This window comes from Myripristis murdjan, chromosome 1, assembly GCF_902150065.1.
Source record: "Myripristis murdjan chromosome 1, fMyrMur1.1, whole genome shotgun sequence".
In the NCBI taxonomy this organism is placed as follows: domain Eukaryota; kingdom Metazoa; phylum Chordata; class Actinopteri; order Holocentriformes; family Holocentridae; genus Myripristis; species Myripristis murdjan.
The window spans coordinates 35,130,400-35,155,463 of NC_043980.1; the positions used below are offsets into that span (position 1 = coordinate 35,130,400).

Sequence of the window (25,064 nt, forward strand, 5' to 3'; positions counted from 1 at the left end):
AGACATAATAAATGTAAACCTTTTTTTACCCCAGCAGTTCAGTTCCTAGTGGCTGTCCTGAGTGTGGTTACCAGTTCTGTCCATCAGATGGAGACAGAGAGTTGCCCTTACTTGGTGCTTAACTGTTCTCCAAAACGAGATTTTAACCTTGTTTTTTAAGTTGACCATAAAACATTTTGTATGTTTCCTTTCACATTTGAAAACAACAATTGCCATTGATTTTTTTTTTGTCAACCCATAAAGAACCATGTAATTCTTAAACTGAGGATGAAACAATAAAATACAGTTATGAAGTTTTCACATTATCACTGACAGACATGATATCGTTATAGTTTAATACGGTGTAACGTTTTGGGATATAGGGCAGTTGTACCCTGTGAAACAATGATTGTCTCAGCACAAGTGTCTCTGAATATGTTGCCCCTTGTGGCAAAAGGCTTTATATTATTTTCAACTGTTGACAGGTTGAGAGTCCTACTCCATGTCCTACTACATGGACAAAACCTCTCAGTTTTTTTCATGGTCCAGTTAATATTTGTAGGTGTTAAAATTAAGGTATCCTGCTTCCTGGTGCTGGAAAAATAAAATTCTTACATTATAACTGCACTGCCTTATCTGTATGTTTTTAAAAACTCACAACATACCCAAAGGCCAGACAGTGCACATTCTTTATTGAATCTTTCCCTAAAGGTAGTCATCAAATAACAACCCATTCACTTGCAACAAGAAATAACATGTTAAACAAATGCCGTACTTACAGTATTTGTGCAACGTCACACAGCTCTACATAGGCGCCTGTGTATTCTACATCATTATACTCACTAATGAGGTGCAGTCATTGCTCCCTGGGGTTGATAGACATGAGAAATGCTCCAATCACATGGGAAGTTAAGACATTTAGTCTGTGTTAATGATGGAATGGTGTCAAGGATGTGTGCTGTGTGAGTAAGACAGAGGCTTATCAAACAAGGAACACAGACGATGACGGTCCCAGGGCCATCTCCTGCAGATCTGCGAGCACTAGGAATCTCCACGTGAGGGCACTGTAACAGAGGGAGATTTGACACAGAAACACGTTAGATCCTAGTCTGGCTTGGCTCTGTATGGCACAAAGTCCTATTCACAAACTCACATTCACACCTGCAGATTTTACACAGGAAAGCTATGTTGGAAACATACGGGTCCACTAACACACACCATAAAATGCAGCGGCTGCAGCCTCCCACCTCATCACTGGTAGAACTTGATCTCTGCATCCACACAGTCGAAAAACAAGTCCCCCAGTTCCTCCCCGGGTATCTCTCCATTGAGCATGGCTGAAATTTCACTCAGACACTGGGACTCCAGGTCCCGCAAAATCTCATAGACAGCTAAGCCGTCGTTCTGGGAGAGAGAGGGAGAGGGAGAGAGAGAGATGCTAGAATTTACTGGACAGAGAATTTCAATTAGTCCAATATTTGACCCCTAAAAGCCTCCAATAAAAAGACAAACCCTGACTAAATAGAGTTAGTGACCATAAACTGGCAAGGCAAAATGGCAAGAAAGGGAAATGAGAATTTGTATGCATGTGAAATGTGAAACAGGAGAAGCTGAGACTGAAATTCATTTTCTAACAAGCTGTCCAAAATACAAAGTTATTAGAGAGGATTTCTCAGCCAATTTAACCAGAAAATCCCAGACTTTCTTTCCCTCCCAAATGACAGACTGATGCAGAGCCTGCTGGGAGAAGACAGCGCTGCAGTAGCGCTGGCAGGGGAATACGTTACTACGTGTCACAAAGCTTGTTTTTCTCTCTCACAGAGTATTACCTCACTGTATAGTACTATATATTAATTCCACACTGGATATAACTTTATATTGAATGAACTACTATAATTGTTCTTGTTGTTGAGCTGTTATTTATTTTTCATTTATATGCATACATATACATTTTTATTACCTTAATGTGTATATACATTATATTGTTCTCCATTTTTATTTCATTGTTTATATGTAATTTCTTGCTTTGGCAGCATGTTTGATCCAAAACATCATGCCAATAAAGCTAACTGAATAGAATTGAATTGAATCGAGAGAGAGAGTCAAACCATACTTGTATATAATTTGTTTCAGTCTTGAGCAGCAGCATCACTAAACCTTCCAATATCATTTACCACCAAAACTTTCAACCCTTTACTATATCGTTTACAGTTTTGTACACAACTGGCCCAATGACTGATGACTGACAAGACCCTGTTACTTGGTCAATGTGCTAAATTATCAGAGTCAGGTCACTTAACTTTCCAGCAAAGAGAAGTTTGCTTTCATTTTTTGGTGATTTTTGTTTAATCATTTCTGCCCATTATAATGATCAAATCTACAAAACTGAGGATTCACTTCAGCTGCACTATGTCAAGTGCTGTGATATCCCATATCCATGTGCTTGAGTGCTGATTGTTGAGAAAGGAAAAAAAATAACAGGCCAGGGTATTTTGGGGTGTATTGCTGTGAGTCAAAGTGTGTCTGAGTGCAGTTCTCAGCAGTGTAGAGGGTGGACGTGGAGGGGAAGAGCTCTGGCACACCAACAGACACAGTGTTGAACTCTCTGGAGGCGTCCTGAGACTAATTCAACCCGGCATCTGTGGTGGGAGATGCTGACATGATAACAACAATAACATGCCCAATAATAACCAGCTCCCTGTCCCAAACTAGGTTTCTAGATAGTTCCACACACCACGGGGTGCAGGGTGTGAAAACAGTCTAATACATTTAGACAGCCACAGGGAGGATTTTAAATCCTGATAATACACTGTCCCTGTGACTGTCAATGCACCTGAATTGTTGTCATGCATTATACCATGGTCTGGGTGGAGACTCGTTTATGATTGGCTGGAAGGTGTGCATTAACCTTCCGAGCCTCGGAACAAGGCATGTGAAGCGCAGTCCTGCCTGCTCTAGCTTCAGATCAAATTTATTATCATTCACACAACACTGTGCAGCGGGAAATGTCACAGCTGCACCAGCAGGGTCATGTCTTGATGGTAACCCTAGATTTGCTAATCTCCCGCACACTCACACATGATTCAGCACAGCAGCGCGGTTCTAGTATTTGCATCTACATGCTTGGTAATCATAGCTACATTACTAATGATTGTTCATCCAAAATATATATGTAAGTATGTAAATATCTAATGAAAGCACCAACAGTTATCCTTACAGTATCTCAATAGTGATATTGTATTCAGTAAAAGATAGTGTCATATTTGATTTTGTCCATATCACCATGCATTATAACCATTTAAGACACACCTAGTCATGGATTATCCCTTACATAAACTTCATTGACCTTCATTGACATGTGGATTAAGACACAAGTCTTTGCAAGTACCGCTTGTCACATGTGATACAAAAAAACAAACAAAACAAAACAAAACAAGTCATTCCAGACAGTTGGCTTAAAGTGTAAAATGCAAGGCTAAATTATTATTATTATCATTTTTAACTACTAAAAGGTCAAAGCATTCTCAGGTTGGTCTACCACTAAAGAGTGTAACTGTATGCTACACTGGACCACTGCTGTTAGCAGCTATGCAAATGCTGTGACACTGCAATAATTGTGTGTCTGTGAGAGTGCAGTGTGTTTATGTTTAGTCTAGTCTCACACAGTGTCTTGTCTGCACTGTGTGTGAGGTCCTTTGTGAGTCCTGTAATGTGCAACTGTCCTGTTGCAACAACAACTGACCAAGTCAAAGTCCACGTCCACCCCCTGTACTGCAAAATAACCACCAATCCTAATGTCACTGTAGATGTAATGACTGTGTACTGAGTGTGCCCACCGGATTGGTCTCCATGTTGCTGAGTGCCACCTGGTGGGCCTTGTACAGATCATGTCTGCGGTCCACCTGGCTCTGGAAGCGTGGCTGCATCCTGACCGGGTCATCTGGGCCGAACTCTGGGGAGACCACCCTCAGCACCGGGGTCATGCACTCCGAGAAGATAAAAGGCTTGAATATAGACCTACAGGGGAAATGTGGGCAGTCGGGAAGAGGAAAGAAGAGAGACAGAAGCACAGACACGACACACAAGAAAGTCACCCACACAGACTATGAGATTCCCATCAACCCAGAGTGCTGCTGGAGGATAGAAAATATAGGAAGAACAGAGATAAAGACAGAAAAAGCATCAGGGACTCAATCTGGGTCCTAAATTCATGTCTTCCCAGAGCAATTAACCAAATGTATCAGAACACTACTGGTATTTGTAATCTGTAATCTTTTTTTTTTTCTTTCTTTGTTTTAATTAGGCTACATTTTGCAGTCATTGCAATGCACTTCCCAGATAACACTTGTCAAGTGAGAGTGGCCTGCAGTGTAACATATTTTTCCTTGAATTTTGATTAGATTTCTTTTCTACTGGTGATATTTGAGCCTCTGTAGGTGGTGCTCTTTTCTTTGAATGTTCAGCCAATAATTGCTGTTGCTGGCAGAAACATACAATACAGAATACAAAATACTTTGTTAGGTCAATCTGATACAGAGAGTAGCAAAGTGGACATTTATGAGATTAACTGTCATACATATTCTGAAGTAAATCATTATAACATTGGCTAAAATGAAAATGATGTTTAGAATACATTTATTCTGGAGGAATTACAGATTTCGGACTGAGCTGTTGACAAACCTGGAGGGGTCTGGGGTGGCAGTGAGGAAGTGGATGCAGGGCAGGCTGGGGTCTCTGGGCAGGATAGACACCATGCTGCCTGTGGTGCAGAAACCACCCGAGTCCATGCAGATACCACTAGGCTTGTCCCTCAGAATTGACATCATCGCCTCTGCTGTCATCGAGCCTGAATGTGGAAGGGGCACAAAGCAGACCACTGTCATATTTACTATAGTTACTTGCTGTTACTATCCCATGATTATCACCGTTACACATACTAAATACAATAAGGACAGATAAGTTCTCAGAGGCATTTTGAGATATGTAAGACATAAATAACTGAAAACACAGCATGTTGAGGTAAAGTAGGTACACCAAAAAAATAGCAATGCTGTATCACAAAATACCTCCTGGAATGCAGTGAACATCACAGTATCATGATACATAATTAGTATCATTCACAGCTCATATTAATACATATGCAGCTGAACTGTCCCCTGTTTATTGCCCCCTAACCCTCAGCATGCCCTGCGCTCACCATCGTGCTGCTGGAGCAGTTCTGTGCCTCCCTTGTAGCGCTGTTTGGCCAGCTCCATCCTGGCAGGCGGATTCTCGGGGTTGAAGACCTGAGAAAAGTTGAATTCTCCCTCGCCGTCCCACCAGCCTTGGGCCTGTGCCACGCTCCGCAGCTCCGGGTGCTCGGCTGAGATCTCACTTCCAATGGTCAGCTGGTTGGAGATGTTCTTCACCCCGTCTGAGAACAACAAGGGGCTGTTAGCGTATGAGGAAACTTGATGATTTACAACTTATGATGCACTAGACCCTTAACTGCTCCTTCACTGTAAAGGCTAGATCTCAATGGATAGTTTCCATGCCAATTCTAAAGCCAAGAGCACATTCCACAATTTAAGGCCTAATTTAGTTTTTACAATCTGGGACAAAAATCAACTGACTTAACTGAGTCAACTGACTCAATGAATTTATTTAAGTTTAACCAAAAGAGGCATTCTGGTCAAATGTTTGACATGTCACAGACATCCAGAAGTTTTCACAACATATTTCATTTTTCCTGAAATGCATTTCTACACTCTACACCGCTGTCCTCACCTGTGACTTTCTGTGCCACCCACAGCCTTCCAGCAGTTTCCAGGACCCAGGCCTCGTTGCGGTCCACCAGGAGGAAGGTGTTGTGGTAGCTGAACGGCTCAGGGTCCTCCCGACATGGCCCTCCCTGGCCATACTGCTCCAGGAGGCCTGTGATCACCGTCAACGCCCCCCAGGCACTGTCAGCCCGCTCCAGCCCCAAGCTGACAACAGACAGGCATTCTGGTTTAGTTATATCTAGGAGCACTATTTGTTACACGTGAAAGGACTGAAGTGACTCATGTCTAGGAGTGACTGGGAGTTGTACGTATTCATAAATTGGCTCTGTTTCAAGAGCAAAAAGATACAGAGATACTGACAAATACTACCATGTTTTAGCATTGCATCTTCTTTGTTTTACACCAAGGAAAGATCATTACATTTTTACACATCAGAAGTATTTTCCTGTTTTTTTTTTCTTCAGTTCAGCTTTTAATAGTGAAAACCCTTTGAGTTTGTTTGAAATCCTGATGTGCCGCACATCCCATTGTTCACGAGGGAACGCTCTTTGTTAGAAGCTCCACTTGGCCAAACTCCAGTGTCTGAACATTTTTCATAGACAGAGATGAATAGATAAGGGCTTGACTCCAACAGTGCTTATCATAGCTGCCATGTCATGCTTATGATAATCTGCAGACAACTTTCTGATCAAAGGCTGAGCGCATTAACACTTCTATTCAATATTCAGTATCCACAGGCACATTTAATTAAAATGCAACAAAGCTTTCTCCCCCTATCAGCTCTAAACTTAATGCTTTTTCTTCAAAATTGGGTTAGCTGTTATTATGAATCTTTGGGACTTTGGAAATGCGTTTGGTGCTCACCGGACAAGGTCCATGCCGAGCAGAGCCTCTCCCGGGGTGATGGGCTCACGGGTCCACACCGCCTCATTCCCGATACACACTCCATGCTCATTGGCTCCCATCTCAGCCCCCCACAGCCATGCAGGCCTGCTGAGGACTACACCATGGGTCTGCTCTGCCTGAGGGATCTGGATGTATGTACACTGCAGATGGAGAGAGAGAGAGAGAGGGAGAGAGATGCTCAATGTATAAAATGAGCAATCTCCATTTTATTTCTCATCAGTAAAGCTGAAGGACCGCATTGTTTTGAATAAAGAACAGCTTTAACACATCTTTTCAGAAGATACACCCACATAGGCCCAAACAACACACCAATGCACCAGTATCATCAGCATATAGCGCCTCCCATAGACAGAGATGGGCAAAGATACCTCATAATCTGACATGCTGCAAATGACAAATACATCCTTATCAAATGTATCAAAATCAACTACAAAAGTACTGGTGTCAAAAATGTAGGTAATTGAAATACAAGCATTTTGTATTTTTTTTTTTGTGATAACATTTCCATATGTGTCAGTGCCAATAGATAAATGAAAAACCAAAACTATGGTATTGAAGTGTTTTGAAGGTGATTACACATGAAAGCGGCTGTGCTGTCACTTCAGCCCTGAGCATGTGCAGCCCTCAACAGAGATGGCAATGAAGTGAGATGTCCCACTCGGTAGTTACTTTCATCATCAGCTCTGGAAAACCCTGTGTGTTTAATACTCAGAGCGTCATTCATTAAGACATGTTTTTCTTTTTTAATCTCCTGGGTGCCGTGTGATGTAGCCTGGTGTGTAAAAGCGCGGTAAAATCCTGAAGGAAGAGCTGCTATTCCGGTTAAGCTACTACTCGCTGCTACTACCTGCTTCTACTTCTAGGTTCACACCGACTTAATACATAGACATAAAAAACAGTTTAGAGCTAAAGCTGTTGTTAGTAGGCCTAACTAGGCTGGGCTATAGTCTGATTTACTGGGCTCAGCTTCATCAGACAGACAGCCTGCTACCTGGAGGACAGTTGAAGATTTTTTTTTTCATCAAAAGGATTAACTCCACATTGTGCAGGAATAAATCTTTTTTCACTGCCAGCTGTCCAAGTCTGTCGTTCAAGAACATGTTTCTCTAAAAATAAAAATAAAAAACAAGATTTAATGAATGACAATCCGAGTTAAACGCATCGTTTCTTCCAGAGTTGATGATTAAAGGAGGTAAAGACAGACAGATCTCTCTTCTCTCGTCTATGAATGTTGCTCGAACAGAGCCCCTTCTCTGATCTCAGGTTTGGTCCCTCCTGAAAACTACTGTTTGAACGTTCTGAAATTCAAAACGGTGCTCCCAGATTGATGTTCTCATTTCTCTTCAGATTGACCAAATACAAATTACAAAACACTCAAAAGTAATAAGAAATACTGCTAATCAGTTCCTGTAGAGAGATCAGTGTCTGAATGTGGTCAGTTGATAATGGAACACACAATTAAGCACAAATGAGAAAAAAACAGATTTGAGCAAAGTGACTCAAACATTTTCACCCTTGCAACACACGAGACTTACTCATATCTGTATCTTTTACAGTTCTGGTCAAGGATTAGGCCTGATAGGATTACAATCCCTTATGCTGAGTGGGCTAATAACAGTGCCACATGTGTAAATGATAACGGACAGCTATATTAGATATGCTTCATTTTATGTTTGCAGCTCCAGTGATTGATGATGCCTGTCAGCTTTAGCAGCCACAGACAGCCAGGGGGTGTGGGTCCAGGGCTGGGTACCTCCACTGTGGAGCCGGCTGGGTGGCAGGCAGCGGGGTAGTAGACCACCTCCTGGACCTCATCCCTGGGACGGTCCGAGTTCTTCCCAAAGATCACATGGTCATCGCGAGAGCCAGGGGGCAAGGACACAAAACAATCACATGACAAGGGAGGCTCTGCCATCCTGCAAAATAGACGGAACACAAAGACTTAGATGTTTAAGTGGATTAATCGGCAGCCACATTTTGAAGTGTGGCTCTAGCTGTACGGAGGAAATGTAGTCCTGGGGCGACATCAGCTCAGTAGCCTAACCGACAAGACTGCACAAGTGGGTGTTCATCCAATTAATCAATTTATCATTATGTAATACAAATAAACCCCATGATTTAGATGAATCGTGATGGCCGGCTCACAAAGTGTGTGCGTCTTTAGCATCACTGGATCACATTGTGCATGAGGGGGAAACAACAGCATGTCAAAAGAAGAAGTCTCCCCACCCCAGCTTTTGCAGAAAGTCAGATTCAACCGGTGCACTGCCCATCCCTTTCACACAGGGATTAGGAGGCAGTCTTGTGCAGGGCACTTTATTGACTATAATCTTCACAAATCCCACCGCCACGTTGCTCTAAATCACTCTTGTCGGCGTTTTTAATACCATATCGCTTTCAATCCGGAAATAATGTCGCCAAAGTGTGCGATCAGTGATCTCCGCTTTGGTAGACGAGCGTCTTTGATCAGTGTTTATTATGGAGATAAGGCCTGGGTGTCGGGGAGCAATGTGCCCATACTGTCATTTCCTTTTAGGCAGAGCCAAAGAGAGCGACACGCCTGTCATTTCGTGTCAACGCGTGGGATTATTTAGTCGGTATAAGAGGTCGACTCGTCGGGCTAGAGCAAACTACTGCTACGGTGCCATAGTGCCGGAGAAAACGTTACCTTTTCAATCGCAAGAGCGGACGGCTGGCTGGGAGAACGCAGGTTGTAGCGATACTGTACCACGTGACCAAAAAATCCAAAGGACCGGAGTACTTAAAGGTCTCGTCTCTCGTCCGCCTGTGAGGACAAGTCTCCTGTCCGCAAGTCAGCCGCGGCCCACACGCTGACACACAGCAGGCCCGGGGGCTGCCACGGTTTGAGAGCCAGGCTGGTTTCCTTCTCGTGTCATGAGCTGCAGTCCAGCAGGCAGGAGAGGCAGAGGACCAACAGTGACTGTCTCTGAAACCATTACTGCTTTTTTTCTGATTGCCTAGGCACTCTTTAGGAAACTATAGGCTATTTTTTTTGCAAAACTACAACTACACACTAACCACAAAACCGTACAGCAAACCAGCAAAACATCCTGTATCTTGCAAAGGCAATTCATGCAAAACTCTAAAAACTCCTTTAAAAACTTGCGTTTGTGCGTCAGTCCACTACACACACACACCATCATTTGAGTAAGCTCATGAAGCACCAACTGCACACTGGTGGCTTTTTGCTTTTTCCTCTATGCAGGGCAAGAGTTAGTCATGCATGTAGTAAACACACACAGGTATCCAAATGTGTACAGTATGGTTAAGTATGGGTGTGTATTCTGAACACAACACACTATCAGTACAAAATGTTCTACTGTAACTCTCCAGAGACAACAAAAGCACAGTAGAAGAAATCAAACACATTCGAGCACTGGTTTTATTTATATTATTTATTTATATTGATTTAAAACATGTTTTTAAAATAGTTTGACAAGTTTTGCAATAATTGTTTGGTTTTGCAGGAGGTGTATAATGTTTTGCTGGTTTGGTGTGAGGTTTTGGGGTTAGTGTGTGGAGTTTGCGTAAAAAAAAAAAAATCATTATACAGTGAGAAATGCAGAATTTATTTCTTCTCAACAAACTCCTTGAATTCCTCGGTAGCCATGCATCAGAGGTCCTTGCTCTTGTGTGTTTCCCAGATTAAAAAAACAAAATTACTCCCCAAAACAAAAGCCAACAGAAGTACAAGGTAGCTCAACGGTGTTAATGTGTGTAAGGGTGGAATTTCCCTTTTAATAAAATAAAAAATACCACATACAGCACAATATGTTCATAATTAATGATTACATTTAAATTCAGTTGAAGTAGTAACATCAGATTCTTGAACCGTCAAAGTGTGTTCATTTTCAAAATGCAGTGTCAATTATTTTCAGGGGCAGTGAATCAAAAAGCAGTCCATCTTACATCAGATTCAATGTGAGGAACCAGCAATACAGTCCAGTCCTGGCAGTGGGTTTGCCTGCTCTCTACTTCAAAGATGTGACTGTAAACTGGTTATTTTCCAAGAAGGGCTTTGTAAATTATTCCAGTGTTGATCCCATCAAACATAGACCAAGGGCCAGACAGTTTTTATTTAACAGATACAGTGATGGGTGCCGTATTTATCACCAAAGATCAAACGGCAGAATGGTGAACAGCATCCAGAGGCTATAATGTGGTGGAAGATGCTTGCCTTGAAATAACATCACAGCAGTCAAGAGCAGAGAGAAAACTTCATCTAGGTGAGGTGTCAGTGATGACTTCTGGTCACTTCACGTCTTCACGGCCGAAGTCGAGCACATTCACAATACAGAAATACCGGAAATGTCACCTAAATGCGGTCATTTGGCAGCAAAATGACAATTGTAGTTATAATTGCTATGGTAACAATGCGCAACAGTAGGTTTATAAAATGTGTCACACTAGCTTGAGAGTTGGGCAGATATATTGTGCTGTGGCCCTCTCTAAAAGCAGTAATAAATATTAATATTTACCATTATTTGGTCCAACAAGGCAACAAGGCAACAGAGATGGTGCACAACACAAAACTACTTGGTTAAGGTTAGGAAAAGGATACTGTTAAGGTTAAGGAAAGCGTGTCATAATGGTTAAAGTTAGGAAAAGGTGAGGGTTAAGGTTATGAAACGTTACCTGCTGTTCGCTAATATTATAATATAAAAGTGTCGTTATTTGTTGTTATTGCTAGAGGTTGAGTAACTATAGGGCATAATATGTTACTGTAAAAATGACATAAGAAGTTGTTTTTTGCGGGAAGACAGTCTCGTTCGTTGGGTTGTCGCTGTACAACCTCTCACATCAGCGACGTGCCACAACAGGGTTTACTGAGAAGTTTGCGTGGCACAGTGACCCCAGTTCTTTGCAAATTTGGCAGTGGCACACATAAAAACAACCATCCTGCCATGTTGATTTGAACGGGAAAGTCCATTCCACTCTAATTTAAGCTCTGTGGGATTCAACAATAAACACTCATCAACAGGACCAGATGTTTGCCAACTGAACTTATAGTCTTCAGTTCATTTAGTGATTTTTATGACATTAAAACAACTAATGAACTTTGACTTAATCTCTTGAACTCTTTTACCTTAAATTTCCCCTTAAGTGCTACATCACTTATTTTGAGTGAAATATTCAAACCCGAGATGTCATTGTTTTGTTGCTGCAGTATTACATCTAGTAGAAAATATCTTGGTTTCCTTTGCATCATTTTAGACACATTTCCCTGTAATTCACCGGCACATTATTTGGTATCTTTTGAAACCTTGGGATCTCCACTACAATTTTAAAATAAAGTCCTGTGGGTTTGTACAAAGCTAGGCTGTGCAGCAGTGATGAACCACCCGTGGCAGCAGTGGAGCTGAAGAGAATAACTCCTCAGTACTATTTCAGCCAATCTGCAGTTTCAAGGCAGCAGCGAAACTCCCGCTTTTAAGTTGAAGTGCCTTAACAATTTTGTAGTGTGGTTTCTAAAACCTAGAAAAGTCTTGTTCTATTCTAAGGAGTCATGTATTGTGGCAATAAGAAAAACCACTTTAGGGAGACGATACTGCACACCAACGCTTTTTACCAGTCGGGATGTAACTGTTCAGTGTAATTAAAGTGGGGTGAACGCCTAGTGAGAAATCTGGCCTGGTTGTCGGGAGAAATGTGTGCACCAAGCAACAAAGTGTGTGAGTGTGTCATAGCAGGTATGTCAGTGGGTTTATGAAGTGACTGCCCCCCTTTCAGTGATGTTTCAGTGCTAAGGTATGAGCATAAATCATCGTTTTCTACCCCCAACCCATACAGACACACACATACACAAACACACTCTGTAACCACATTAGACAGATAATGCAGCTCTCTATTTGATCCGCACAATAAAACTGATATCTGAACACCAACTTTACAATAGTGCATCAAGCAGACGGGGACCCCGCCGACATCTGTTGCCTTCACCTGTGCTAAAAATATTTTCCTCAGGATGTGACTGCAGTAAATTCAATCAGCAGTGATATAAACCTGTCCAACAGCATTGCAAAGGCAGTGACATATAGTCCTTGGTATGTCAGTGTGCATCCAAACTAGACTGCTGAAATTAGTCGGCCTCATTCTGGAAACTCACTCACGTTGCATCGGCTTTGATAATGCAACCAGTTTTGTGACAGCGCCCTATTAGCAATCCACGCAACCTGGTCCAAACAGTGGACCTATTGGCTGAGTTTCAAGACCACTGAGCACCTGGGCTGTCTGTGTAAGCGCTCCGCTATGCCCAGCTTTGCAGATGGTGTTGAGTTTTTTTTTTGTGCAGCAGTGGTGAGTGCTGTTGCCTTGTGGCACACTTGAAACGCTGAAGGCAACGGGACTGAATTCTTTGGAAATTTTTGGGTAGACAGCGTGTTACCTGAACGGCACTTGGCTACTTCCACACCCTCTCTGGCCTTTCATCTCTGCGGAGCGTGCTGACAACCGTCACACATCCTGTCTGCCTTAACACACAAACAGTAAGAACACCATGAGAAGTAAACACCCACCTGAGCCAAAGACAGACACACCCAAGTGAGACGTCGCACACATATACAGCATGCACAAACACACGCAAGCACAGACAGAGTGGGGCTAAACAGACAAGCTGAAAACAAGCCATGTAAATGCATCGATATCAAACCACTCTGACAACAAACACTTAACCCAGTACTGACTGATGAAATAATCAAGAGTGACTTAGGACGCAGATAAATCAAGTGAGGCAAGTGATTGTTTATGGTTTTAACTATCACTGAAATATCACAACACACTGCCCGTCTCCTGTGAGAACCTTTTTTGTTGCTTGGCGCACACATAAGCATACTTTTAACAGATTTCACTGTGATCAAACATTTATAGACAATTCCAACAGTCAGCTACAATAACTAATAAAAACCTAAAATTTCGCCTGGATCTCACTCTGTTACATGTAAATAAATGATCAACAGCCAGAAAGTTTTAGGGATAACAAAAACTCGTCCATGCTGAAGCTGCAGTTATAATGATACAGTTTGAACTGGGTGGCCCGAGGATCCACCATACAGGCCTGCTCGGTGATCACGCAGACACACACACACACACACACCCTCGCTGTAAAGTCTGCTTCCAGCTCTCCCAGAGACATGCAGGCGTTGCGGCCCAGTTTGTAAGGCTGCCATGTGAAGCGGAGGGCCGTCCAGAGGAAGATGAGGGGTGTTAGGGGACGGAAACAGCTGGTGGAGAGCCCAGAGGATATTAATCTGGGGGGGAAGACAGGATGGCAGGAGAGGCCATCTAATAAAGCATGGTATTACGGCTGCAAAGGTGTGTGTGTGTGTGTGTATTTGTGTGGGTCGGTCTGTCTGTCTGTCTGTCTGTCTTCCTGGGGTATTACTTGTGAGCTGGGGAAGAATGTGTGTGTGTGTGTGTGTGTGTGTGTGCGCGCGTGTGTGCAACAGACAGTCCATTTGGCTGCTACAAGCTTTACTCTCTTCGTCTGTGCTGAACCATTTAACAAGTCAGAGGACATTTCTGTGCTGGCTGCCCAGGTTGTAGTTTCAACATGTGTAGGAAATCAGCAGTTGCCTCCAGTGTGAGTAAAATTATCATATAAATTTTGCACGGTATTTCAAGTTTTGCAGCACTCCGTACTCTCAGGTTCTGCTCCTTCCCCTCATATGCAAAATCTTCAAAAATATGCATTTTTTTTCCAAGTTAGATAAAGTAAAGCAATCCAAATTGTCTCTGAGCAATTAAAGTTCCGGTTAAAAGGCAGAGGTGGAAGATGGGAGGAGAAGCTGGGCGGCATCAGTCGTACAGACAGTAATGACGGCGCCACTGCTGTTTAACAATCAAAGATGGGAGGCGGGGGCTCGCAAGGAAGTCTCTCCTCGAAAAATACAGGTGTTTGGTACAATCAAAGCACAGCTTGCAGAAATGACTGGGTTTGAAGTTGAAAGGGGAGGCAGGAGGAGAGGGGGGCCATTGTGGTGAGTGAGCGCCTGTATGAGAAAGAAAAAAAAAGGGAGTCAGAAGACGACTGTGGGCTGGTCTCTCCTCTAGGATTTTGAATAATTTACAAGGATAAGGAAGTTGACTACTAGGTGCTTACTGTTTACTTTGTTATGATTTTTTTTCCTTCCCCCTGAGGGGAAGTGAGGCTTTAGCCGGCCTAGCTCTCTGGAGGCTGGCATGTTGGCAGTAGGATTTGTCTGGGACAGCGGTGTGGTTCCCGTGGGACTAGAAAGCAAACCTGCAAGACAGCGGAGTCAGAATCAGAACCAGCTCTGTTTGGGAGGATGAGTATTTACAAAACATGTGGCCCTCAAAAAAAAAAAAAAAAAAAAAAAGAAAGTCTAAAAATTGTACACATATTGTCATACTTATGCACTTAAGCGTGAGATGTCTCACGTAATTTATTTTGACCTTTAGAGAAACCAAAAGCTCTTGCTCCTGAGTCATAACTGTAATTAAAATACAATAGATACAAATAAGGAGTGTGTAGGGTGTGTTTGAAAGGGAAATTGGCTTCGGGAGGATAAAGAGACAATACGGATTTATTAAGAACGACTGAACAATGATTTTGAAATGGAAATAAATTTTTTTATCTCCTGATCTGTTTGTTTGCTTTGATGCACATAAGAGCGGCAATATGGATGAATGGGTGTGATGATGGGCCCTGGCATCAGTGCCACAGCTCAAACAACTAAAGGTCGGAGGCATGCCCAGTAGGAGAGATGAGATAGTTCACAGAAGCAAGTCTTTACAACAACAACAACTAAAATAACCATACTGACAAATCAATATGTCCTTATTATCTCTGAAAATGTGATACTCCAACTTGGAAGACAGTCTCAGGAACCACAAATACAGTCAAACAATTTAGACATACACAGTGTAAAGACATATCCAGAAAAAATATGCAACCACTGACAGTAAAAAAAACAAAAAAACTGTCAAACAAGTTATCTAAACAGATTTAAATCATTAGGAGAATTTGTAAGCCCTAACTTGTAATTGCACTGTAATTAAATGTTATTAAACAGTCTCTTTTAGATTGTGCGGCATTGTACCCACTAGGAAATATGCATGACTATATAAAGATATCAGTAAACACCATTTAGACTTGGTGTGTGGTCTTTAATTCAGCGGCCTGATCTCCTCTATGTGTACATGTACATTATACTGAGAATAGACCAGCACATCAAACCTCCGAAGAGACTGAAGGGTTTCATTTCAGAAGGCTGTATATCCATGTTTCGAAAAAGTTGATCTCTTGTTCAGTGCTCAGTATTTAGGAAACATTTTTCTGCATTTTCAACTCAGTTCAGTTTGCATACATCAATATCTTACTTGAGAGTACAATTCTTTCTTTGAACATTTCTGCACTGTGTTCAAAACTAGCAGATCACAAGAAAGGAGCTTTTACTGGACCATAAGTGTCCTATAAGAAGTTATTTCTAGTTTCATCGCTCTCTATTTATTATCTATAAGGCCACCAAAGTTCATGCTGATTCAATATTTTGTCAATATGCATTGATCGGCTCGTGGATACAGTATATCACCTACATGTAATCAGTTCAGGCTAAAGTGCTGCCTCAGAGAAAGAGGAGCAGAGATGGTAGGAAGCCACTTCCCACCGGTCTGTCTGTGGTCTGTGTTTGTCAGTTGATTTGAAGTTGCTCCACCGACATGCTGTGACAGGAAAGGAATTAACGCAGCGAGGAGACAAAATAAAAAGCCTCAAAGGAAGGCGATGATAAACTATTAAATGTGTGATGCACTCTCAAGGCCAATGCCATCCATTATACCCTGACGTTTTACAATACTTACAACCTGTGACAAATTCAACCTTTGGCGCACACTTCATGCATGGCAGTTGAGTCGTTGTATGACACACATTATGATTTATTGCCATTCAAGATAGAAATGCATGGGCCAGATTGTTTGATGTGGTTTGATTAAAAACAAAAAAAGCTTCATTGAGTAGGAACAGAAAAACAGGACAGGTGAGTTCAGCTGGTATGTGTTGAGATGTCGGCGTTGTAGTGGAGGTCAGAAATCGTCAGCCTCTGCAGTGGTCTGAGCCAGATCACGTCTCAGGAGTGTCTGCAATCAAAGGATTTCCACGTCTCAACAACCTGATTCACAGGCTCCAGGCACCCACCTCCCATCCCGCCCCCGTCCATGTTCCAGGACCAGTGCAGGTTACAGTTCTGAATGAATGTTTTACATAGATAGATAGATAGATAGATAGATAGATAGATAGATAGATAGATAGATAGATAGATAGATTTTTATTAATTGCAAAGCTTCCACATAAGAAAAGAGCTGCAGATAATATATATATATATATATATATATAAATATATATATATATATATATATAGAGAGAGAGAGAGAGAGAGAGAGAGAGAGAGAGAGAGAGAGAGAGAGAGAGAGAGAGAGAGGTGTGTGTGTGTGTGTGTGTGTGTGTGTGTGTGTGTTATTGCTATTGTGAGTGTGTCACCAGGGCTATGGGCTACATCTGGTTTCTCTTCATGGACATTTTCAACCAAATAGGAAAGAAACTACAATGAAAATTGGAATGGTTTATTACTATTTAGCCATTTGTATTCTCCCTTATGGAATAAAAAAATGATCATTCCTGGAGCATGCATGCCCAAGTCCTAAATTATTACTGGGCATGAGTTGACAAACTATTCCACAAATATATTTACTTTGACCTTCAGACAGTCATTTGATTTCTTTGTCCTAAGGAATGCCATCTGACCATCTTTGTATTGTTGGATATGAGCTTATTTATAATCACACAGCAGTCTGTAGTGTATAGGGATCCAGCAGTGGGGTCAGAGAAACCGAAGAAATCCTGATACAGATCATCTCATCTCGCCTTCTGCTACTGAAGGAATCACTGGTGGACTAGTTCCTCGTTTCTCCTGGAACCGAATGATGGCCCCTCATTGGCCCTTGGAGGCCCACTTTAGGAGCCACTGAGCCAAGGCTGCAGCCCATGAGGCTTGTTTGGCACTTGGACAGAGCCGGCTTTGCGCACTGATCCTGCTGTTTTCCCAGGCAGCGCCAGTAGTTTCCTCACCTCCCGCCGCGGGCGCATCTTCAAAGAGGGAGCCTGACACCAGCGGAGGGCGGAGCTCCGAGCCCCTCTACATACAGAGCCTATCATAAAGTTAGTCACTGCTGAGAGTGGAGCTTACCTGAGCGCCCACAACACCAACACCGCCTCACCTGGACTGTTTGCCATGGAGAAAACCAGATAAACTATGAGGATACTATGTTTCCTTGCGCATCTTTTGACGAAGGGAAGAAGTGTCCCCGCTGAGCCGAGCCGCCTCCAAGCTGTTGTCACGCGAGCTGCCTCTACTCCACTAACTTAATAACGGCAAGAGCGCGCGCTGCCACGGACAAACAGGTAACTCTCATTACTCCTGACTTAGTTATACAGCTGGGTGATGGTGCCTGGCTGAAGCCTAACAACACACTGGAGAATGGCAATGCTTATTTCATCTGAATCTTATCTGATTTATAACTGTCGGCATCCTCATTAACCCTGAAAAAGGACCAAAAAAGATGGTATCCTTTACAAATAAATTCTTAAGTTTCTATGGGAATAGATTAGCAGAGTAAGAATACAGTCATGCGTTAAGAGGGAAAATACGATATGGTACAATAATATCATAATAAAAGCACTGTATAGTAGCCTAAAAGTGAATATTAATAATAAGTTGTGACGCAAAATTGGCTAGTTGAACACTGGAGAGTCAGGCCTGTTTAAAATAGAGCAGAGTCTAACTTGCCAGTCCAACCACAAGTTTTAGCATAGTTCTACTTTTTTTTTTTTTTTTTTTTTTTTTTTAATTGTCCTAAATTGTATTGTATTTTATAATGTTTATATAGCCCACAGTGTAGTGTTATTGCTGTGTAACACGGCTCAGTTGGCTCATTTGAATCCGTACAGGACTTTGCGGTAATGGCATCCAGCGTGGCTCGGCTGTAATTGATCCAGCAGGCCGTGTGTCAGCTCCAAGAGGTCACTTTCAACAGCATGTCACTTATTATGGAGCATTTATCAGAGTAAACAGGAGAGAAAACATCAGTGTTTTGGATTTAAATAAAAACACTAGAGGCAGGATAGTCTATCACGGGTAAGAAAAAAAAATATTCACACCTGTCGGTTATTATAATAAAGACACTATATATGTCAGCTAGTGTTCAATTTCAAAATAAAATACCAGTGCTGCTCTTGGTTTATTATTATGTCCTAATTGTTGCCTTCATTTCTTTACCTCCTTATTATTCCACATAAATATATTATAATGAATCCGTTCAAATCAGTTCCAGCTGAAATCAAATTACTTAGACTGTTGTTAACTTACTATGTTCTGTATGAAATTATAAGCAATTTGGGGTTGGGAATAAAAATAAAAGATACAAATGGCAGTGCAATCAGATTGAAGTTATAAAAATAAATAAAGCTGAAAGAGCATGGGATTGATGGGGCTGGATGATATCTAGTAAATTAATCTGCATTTTCCATACCAGAATGGACATTTTAACACTGCTAAGTCAGTAATTTAATTAAAACAGGGACTATTTTGGGGCAAAATAAATTCTGATGTTGATCTGATGAAAATCCTGATGACTGATCAATATTTAAAATACAGCCAATTACATAAGACTAAATGTCCCCATTTTAAAAGCAAAGTAATAGTTAGCTATAACTAAAAAACAGCAACAACAACAAAAAAAACAAGATGATGTGTTCTCGTGAGATTTAAGCCGTCATGTTCTGTAAATCTCTTTTGGAATGACACACTGCATTTCATGTCAAACATGTCCGTTCGCTGAAAGCAGACATAAACACTACAACAACACCACCCCTTCCAAATTTTGAAGGATTCACACAAGCAAATGAAGGAGTTACTTTTAAATGAAATCACTGCTCGCTGATAGCTGCTCTCATCCCACTGAAACACGTCACAGGGATAAGATAAAAGTAAAAAACTTAAAAGGCAAAGTAAGAAGGAACTCAGTAGTGTCGTAAATTTGCCAGAAAATTCCTTTTGTGCATTTAAGGCACAAACACACTCTTAAATCACTGAGGATGTGAGGCTGCCCTCCATGTGTCAGCTACCAGTGCACCTCAAGCACCATATGGGAATCTGCTGGTAGCGGCTGTCCATCCACCTTCAGCTCTATATGTTTGTAACGTATCCTTCCCTCAGCCGTGCAAATCACAGCACGATTCAAAATCAGGTCACATTATTTGACAAATTCTAAGACACAATGGATTTACCCTAGAGTTATATAATCTTTGTGTTTGCTTTAACCTGTGTGGTGGACAAAATGCAATGGATTTGCCATCATAGGGCCACTCGGAAATTTATCAAGAAGTATTGAAAACCTCTGACACTCTCTGAAATGATGAGTTCAACCCCACCCATGTTGTATGTGAAGGAGCTTAAAACAACCTAGGAATTACTTGCAGATGCCATTTGACCCCGGTGTGTTTGGAGCGTTCACAGACAGCCGGTTTTAGCTGTGTTTTTAAAGTTTGGGATGAAATTGGATGGGGTGGGAGGACTTAAGGTGGAGCAGTGAAAAATAAAACTGGGTGAACCCCCCCCTCAATACAGAAATAAATAAATAATTACAAGAGGAACAAAAAAGACATTCAAAATGATCTACAATATGATACTTATTTTTGCCAAATCTCAGTAAAACTGTGTAAGGGTGTAGGTTAGTAGTCTTAACATAAGGCAACTTTTGCTGAATGAGCCTTGAGGCCAAATCATTGGATCACAATTAAATTTAACCGCTTTCAGAAGCAAAGCTCAAAATCACTTGCTCTAACTCAATTCTGTGCTCATATTGTACATTTGGCTCCTTTCACAGCCCACTGAATAAAAAAAAAAAAAATCAGGAATATTGGGAAAGTTTGGTCTTCCTCTCCAGTGCTATTCCACCCTCTCTGTGCCTCTTTTCGATGGCAGACTTGTAAACCAGAGGCTGTGCTGGGTCTTGGTCGGGCAGGTTTTATGACCAAAGCACTGTCGTCGTTCTGCACCCTCCTCCTCCCACAGCCTGCCGGCCCCTGGGGCCCCATGCCAGCTGTTTCCCTCGGGACCTTTAAGTTCCACCGCCACTTTTGAGAATGGAGGAGGACGCTGCTGTCTTTGTTTGTTTACGGTTATGTCAGAAAGAGGAGGGGGGCAGGAAAAAAAGGGGGGACCGTTCCACTGTGCATCTAACTTGCATTCCCAAAAAATTACAGAGCAGTGGCTCTGGCTCCGGGGCAACATGAAATAAATCAGCTTGACCTTTAACACCAGACCTTTCATTAGGGAATTCCAAACTAATTGCTTTACGATTTCATTACAAGTAGAAAGCATCTCTTGGAGTGCGTTTGACTGAGCTTTTGCGAAGCAAGTGTAATGCATCACTCATAATCCTGCTGGCGTGGCTGTATTGACTCAACAAGCTGACATCCTCTGTGTCAAGCTGAGTGACGCCACCCGTGTACCTGCAGACTGGCGTTAAACCATTTGCTGTGCCCGGCTTTAACGGGTCTATATATCGGAGAGGATGCATGTCTTCCACTGCAGCTTGGCTTCCTGGTTCTAGGTGACCTTATGCAGTCTGCTATCTCAGACATGCTATCACACCCTGTGATCTCAAGACCAAGATACCAACCTCTGAAGACTCAGACTACTTTACTGTTTCCTGCAGTAAAGATAATTGTAGATCTTCGAGGATGGGGGTGTGGTGGGGGTATTGGAAGTCAACAGATTGTTTGGGGCCAGAACATGTTTTGAACCAAGACACAACTCCCCAGGGCTGGTGGTTTCTTGTCATAAACTCCCATCAATTTCTTGAATTTTAACAAGCTTTTTGTCACCTTTGGAAATTCTCTTTGCATGGGACGGCTGATTAACGCCGTCAAGGTGTGTTGCACCCGGCCTACCTGTTGTGTACTTTGGACAGGATGCTGTTTTAGAGCGTGTGCCCATAATTATATACATAAAGTAATTGTTCTCTTGTTGTTGGATTCTTATTCTCAGGCTCCTGAATGCCGTCAGTCTGCAACTGTTGATACTTTCTGCCGCCAGTGTGTAAGAGGCGGGGCGTTTTACGGGGCTCTTTTTGTAACTTGCCTAGAGGCCTGTTGTTGTAAATCATGTGTGATTCATAAAAAAACTGGTTCTCCTGTCTGCCAAGCTTCATCTCCACAAACCTCAGAGACGTACAAATAGACTTTGGCCTGCAGCCATACCTCCCTGGATCTTCTTCCTTTACCAAACTGCTCTGCTGTCAACACCCCCCCACCTCCCCCTCGCTGCTCTCCCTCCCCCATCTCACCAGTATTTAACTCCCTCCGCCTCTGCCTCTGCCTCTGCCTCTGCCTCTGCACAGGGCCAATGATGTTGTTTTCTTTGCGCTTGTCTTTGACTGTCCTCCATGGGAAGTACCTGGCAGCGGATGCATGTGGCAGGTTTTTGCCTGGACACGTCTCTCTCCCCCTCTCTTCTATCTCCACGGCCACGCAGCGTGAGAACTGTGGTATCCATGGCAATGAGGGAGGTGTGCTTGGGGTTGGTTATTTAAATGTGATAAGTAGGAGGATTTGGTCTCCAGTGTTTGCACATTTGAGGTTCATTAAAGTGCAGCATCATCAGGTCTTGAGACATTTCAAAGCCTTTGGAATTGAAAAAAAAAAAGGCCTCATCTTCAGGTTCACTGCATGCAGTTTAATGAACTCACTGATTACGTTTGTTTTACACAAAATGCAAGCAAGGGAAAAAAGTTGGGTGGGTCTCATAGAGGAGATAACAATCTGTCTGTTCTTTCTGTCTGCAGGTTTTTTTCACTCAATGGCCATCCCACCATGTGGTGATCTTCTCAGCATTACCCAGTAGGTAACAACACTTTTGAGCTGCAGTCCTCATCACCGACCTTGCACCTGCAACAGCTGATCTCATGGCCCACCCCTATGAGCCCTGGTTACGGACAGCACCACCTAGTGGTAGCTCAGAAGACATGAACATCCCTTCCTGGTGGGACCTCCACCCCACACCAGGGAGCTGGATGGACTTGCAGGCTGGTCAGGGTGTGGGGTTGCCTTCAGTGGGCGCGGGGAGCTCCATGGGACTCCAGCCCTCTTTAGGACCTTATGGCTCTGAACCCCAGTTGTGCACCATGCCTCCAGCTCAGCTTGCCCCAGCCTCCCACTCTGCTCACCTCTTCCCTCAGGAAGGCTTCAAGATGGAGCCACTGGCTCCTGAAATGCTCCAACAAGAAGCATTCTCCCTGGAAGAGCCGCAGGAGAGCACTGCCGCGGCCCGACCAAAGCCCCAGCGGCGCTCCTCGTCCAGAGGCGCCGGCCAGGCCGTGTGCCGCTGCCCTAACTGTGTTCATGCAGAACAGCTGGGTCAGAGCACTGATGACGGCAGGAGAAAGCACATGCATAACTGCCACATCCCTGGTTGTGGCAAAGCCTATGCCAAGACCTCCCATCTGAAGGCTCACCTACGCTGGCACAGCGGGGACCGGCCGTTTGTCTGCAACTGGCTCTTCTGCGGGAAGCGATTCACCCGCTCTGATGAACTGCAGCGCCACCTACAGACGCACACAGGTGCTAAGAAATTCAGCTGCGCCTTATGCCCCAGAGTTTTTCTGCGCAACGACCACCTGTCCAAGCACATGCGCACACATGAGTCCCCACCAGGGCACGGGGAAGAGAGGGTGAATGGAGATGGAAGGATGGATAAGGGTTTTGATACACCCACCCCTCCTCAGTCGTCCTCCCAAGTATCTGCATCAGACGCTACAGAGCCACCGCTTAAGCTGAAATGCGAGACAGAGTCCTCTGTCTCCAGTGTAACAGGGCAGTCTAGTTAACTGCTTTACTTTTACATGTTTTCTCAGTTTACCATCAGGCTTCTGTCTCATTCATAGAGGTATCATAGTTTTACCATAGAATAGAGAATAGAACAACATACAGAACAAGCTTTGCTGATGAATTCTGGATTGAACAGAAAGTGTCTTTCTGCAATCTTGTGAATTTGTCAGTGGGACTAATGTAAAGACACCTGCAATAATCTCAATGCTACAGCACCAAGCAAATAACGCTACCAGGAAACTCAGAGTTATCTGAGCATAAAGCATTCCTCTGTGCTTACATCCAGATGAGAGCTGGCTAAGGAGGCAACCGAGCTGGAGCTAAAGCTTGCTGCTAGGACTTCCATTGCTGCTAGTGCTACTATTACCAGTAGACTAAGAGACTTGGAATGAGTTAAACTGAAGGTGGCTAGTGAAAATGTTTACAGTGAAACAAAGTAACCAAATCTGTTACTTGAAAACCTGGAGAAAGCTCTGTCTCCAGCAGTCAGTTTTAATTTTCCTTGTCAGTGAAAATGTTGTCAGAGGCAGCACGCCTTTGATTGGGGAAATAAGACAAGGCGGATGTTTTGTGTTGGTTGCAGACTTTCAAGATTTCTACTGCCTACATTTGTGTGTAGCCTACTGTACAAGTTGTGACGAGACACTGGAAAATTACACTACATTTTGTATTTTATTAAGTGCTATCAGTCAATTTGGATCGCTGACCTCAGATGCCGCAAAAATTGGGTGTGGTGTGTTGATGCAGTTAAAATGGCAACCAACAGAACAGTGTGACGGAAAGTATGCTGTGCCATGACAGCACGTGTGAGTCTGTGTGATGAAAGCCAATGTGATATTGTCTAATGCTGATAAATTTATACATATACACACACACACAGACACACACACACAGACACACTCAGTGGCCACTTTATGAGGTACTCCTTACCATTTACGTAAACAGCTCTCTCCTCCAGACAGTGAATCATGTGGCTGTCTCAGTATAAATCATGCAGACAGGACCGAGCTGCTCTTCAGCTAAATGTTAGAACTGGCAGGACGTGTGGCCAAAGTCGCTCTGAACATCATATGATTATTGGCACCACACATGCCAGTTCCAGCATCTCTCTGAAAAAGCAGCCGTCAGCTGGTCAGCAAAAGCACCTCAATAATGAAAGAGATCATATGCGAAGCAGAAAAATAATGCTTATTACAACAGTGAAGTGAAGAGGGGAATCTCACGATGTAAACGTCAAGGTTCACCTGACTAAGTGACTAAGAGCAGAAGAGCGTGCCAGCTGCCACTCCTGTCAAATAAAAACGAGAAGGTATAATGGGCACCTGATCGTCACAGATGGATGAATGTTGGCTGAAGAAAGTTGGCTTGTTTGGTCCAGAAAGTCATGGTGTCTCTTGTGCTATTCATCAGGGTCACATGAATTCTGCATAAACATGAATCCTTGGATCTGTCCTGCCTGGTGTCAAAGATACAGCCTGCTGGTGGTAGTGTAA

At 42.9% G+C, this 25,064-nt stretch overlaps 2 protein-coding genes across 3 annotated transcripts; one reads left to right on the forward strand and one right to left on the reverse strand.

Moving 5' to 3' along the window:
- Positions 1 to 650: 650 nt before the first annotated feature.
- scrn2 (secernin 2) lies at positions 651 to 9,493 on the reverse strand. Of its 2 annotated transcripts, none has more exons than XM_030058700.1 (9): positions 9,316 to 9,493; positions 8,401 to 8,563; positions 6,606 to 6,787; positions 5,746 to 5,945; positions 5,177 to 5,392; positions 4,660 to 4,825; positions 3,816 to 3,996; positions 1,198 to 1,383; positions 651 to 1,043 (listed from the first exon to the last, which is right to left on the reverse strand). In XM_030058700.1, exons 2-8 carry the CDS (start codon positions 8,560 to 8,562, stop codon positions 1,231 to 1,233), a joined length of 1,260 nt encoding a protein of 419 aa, XP_029914560.1. In that variant the 5' UTR covers position 8,563; positions 9,316 to 9,493; the 3' UTR covers positions 651 to 1,043; positions 1,198 to 1,230. The 2 variants fall into 2 exon arrangements, with proteins under 2 accessions (XP_029914560.1, XP_029914551.1); XM_030058691.1 differs by having other exon boundaries at positions 1,227 to 1,383; positions 9,316 to 9,484.
- Positions 9,494 to 17,865: 8,372 nt separating this feature from the next.
- sp6 (Sp6 transcription factor) lies at positions 17,866 to 24,288 on the forward strand. Its single transcript, XM_030058713.1, has 2 exons — positions 17,866 to 18,084; positions 22,530 to 24,288. The coding sequence occupies exon 2, from the start codon at positions 22,650 to 22,652 to the stop codon at positions 23,568 to 23,570; it is 921 nt and encodes a 306-aa protein (XP_029914573.1). The 5' UTR covers positions 17,866 to 18,084; positions 22,530 to 22,649; the 3' UTR covers positions 23,571 to 24,288.
- Positions 24,289 to 25,064: the final 776 nt, after the last annotated feature.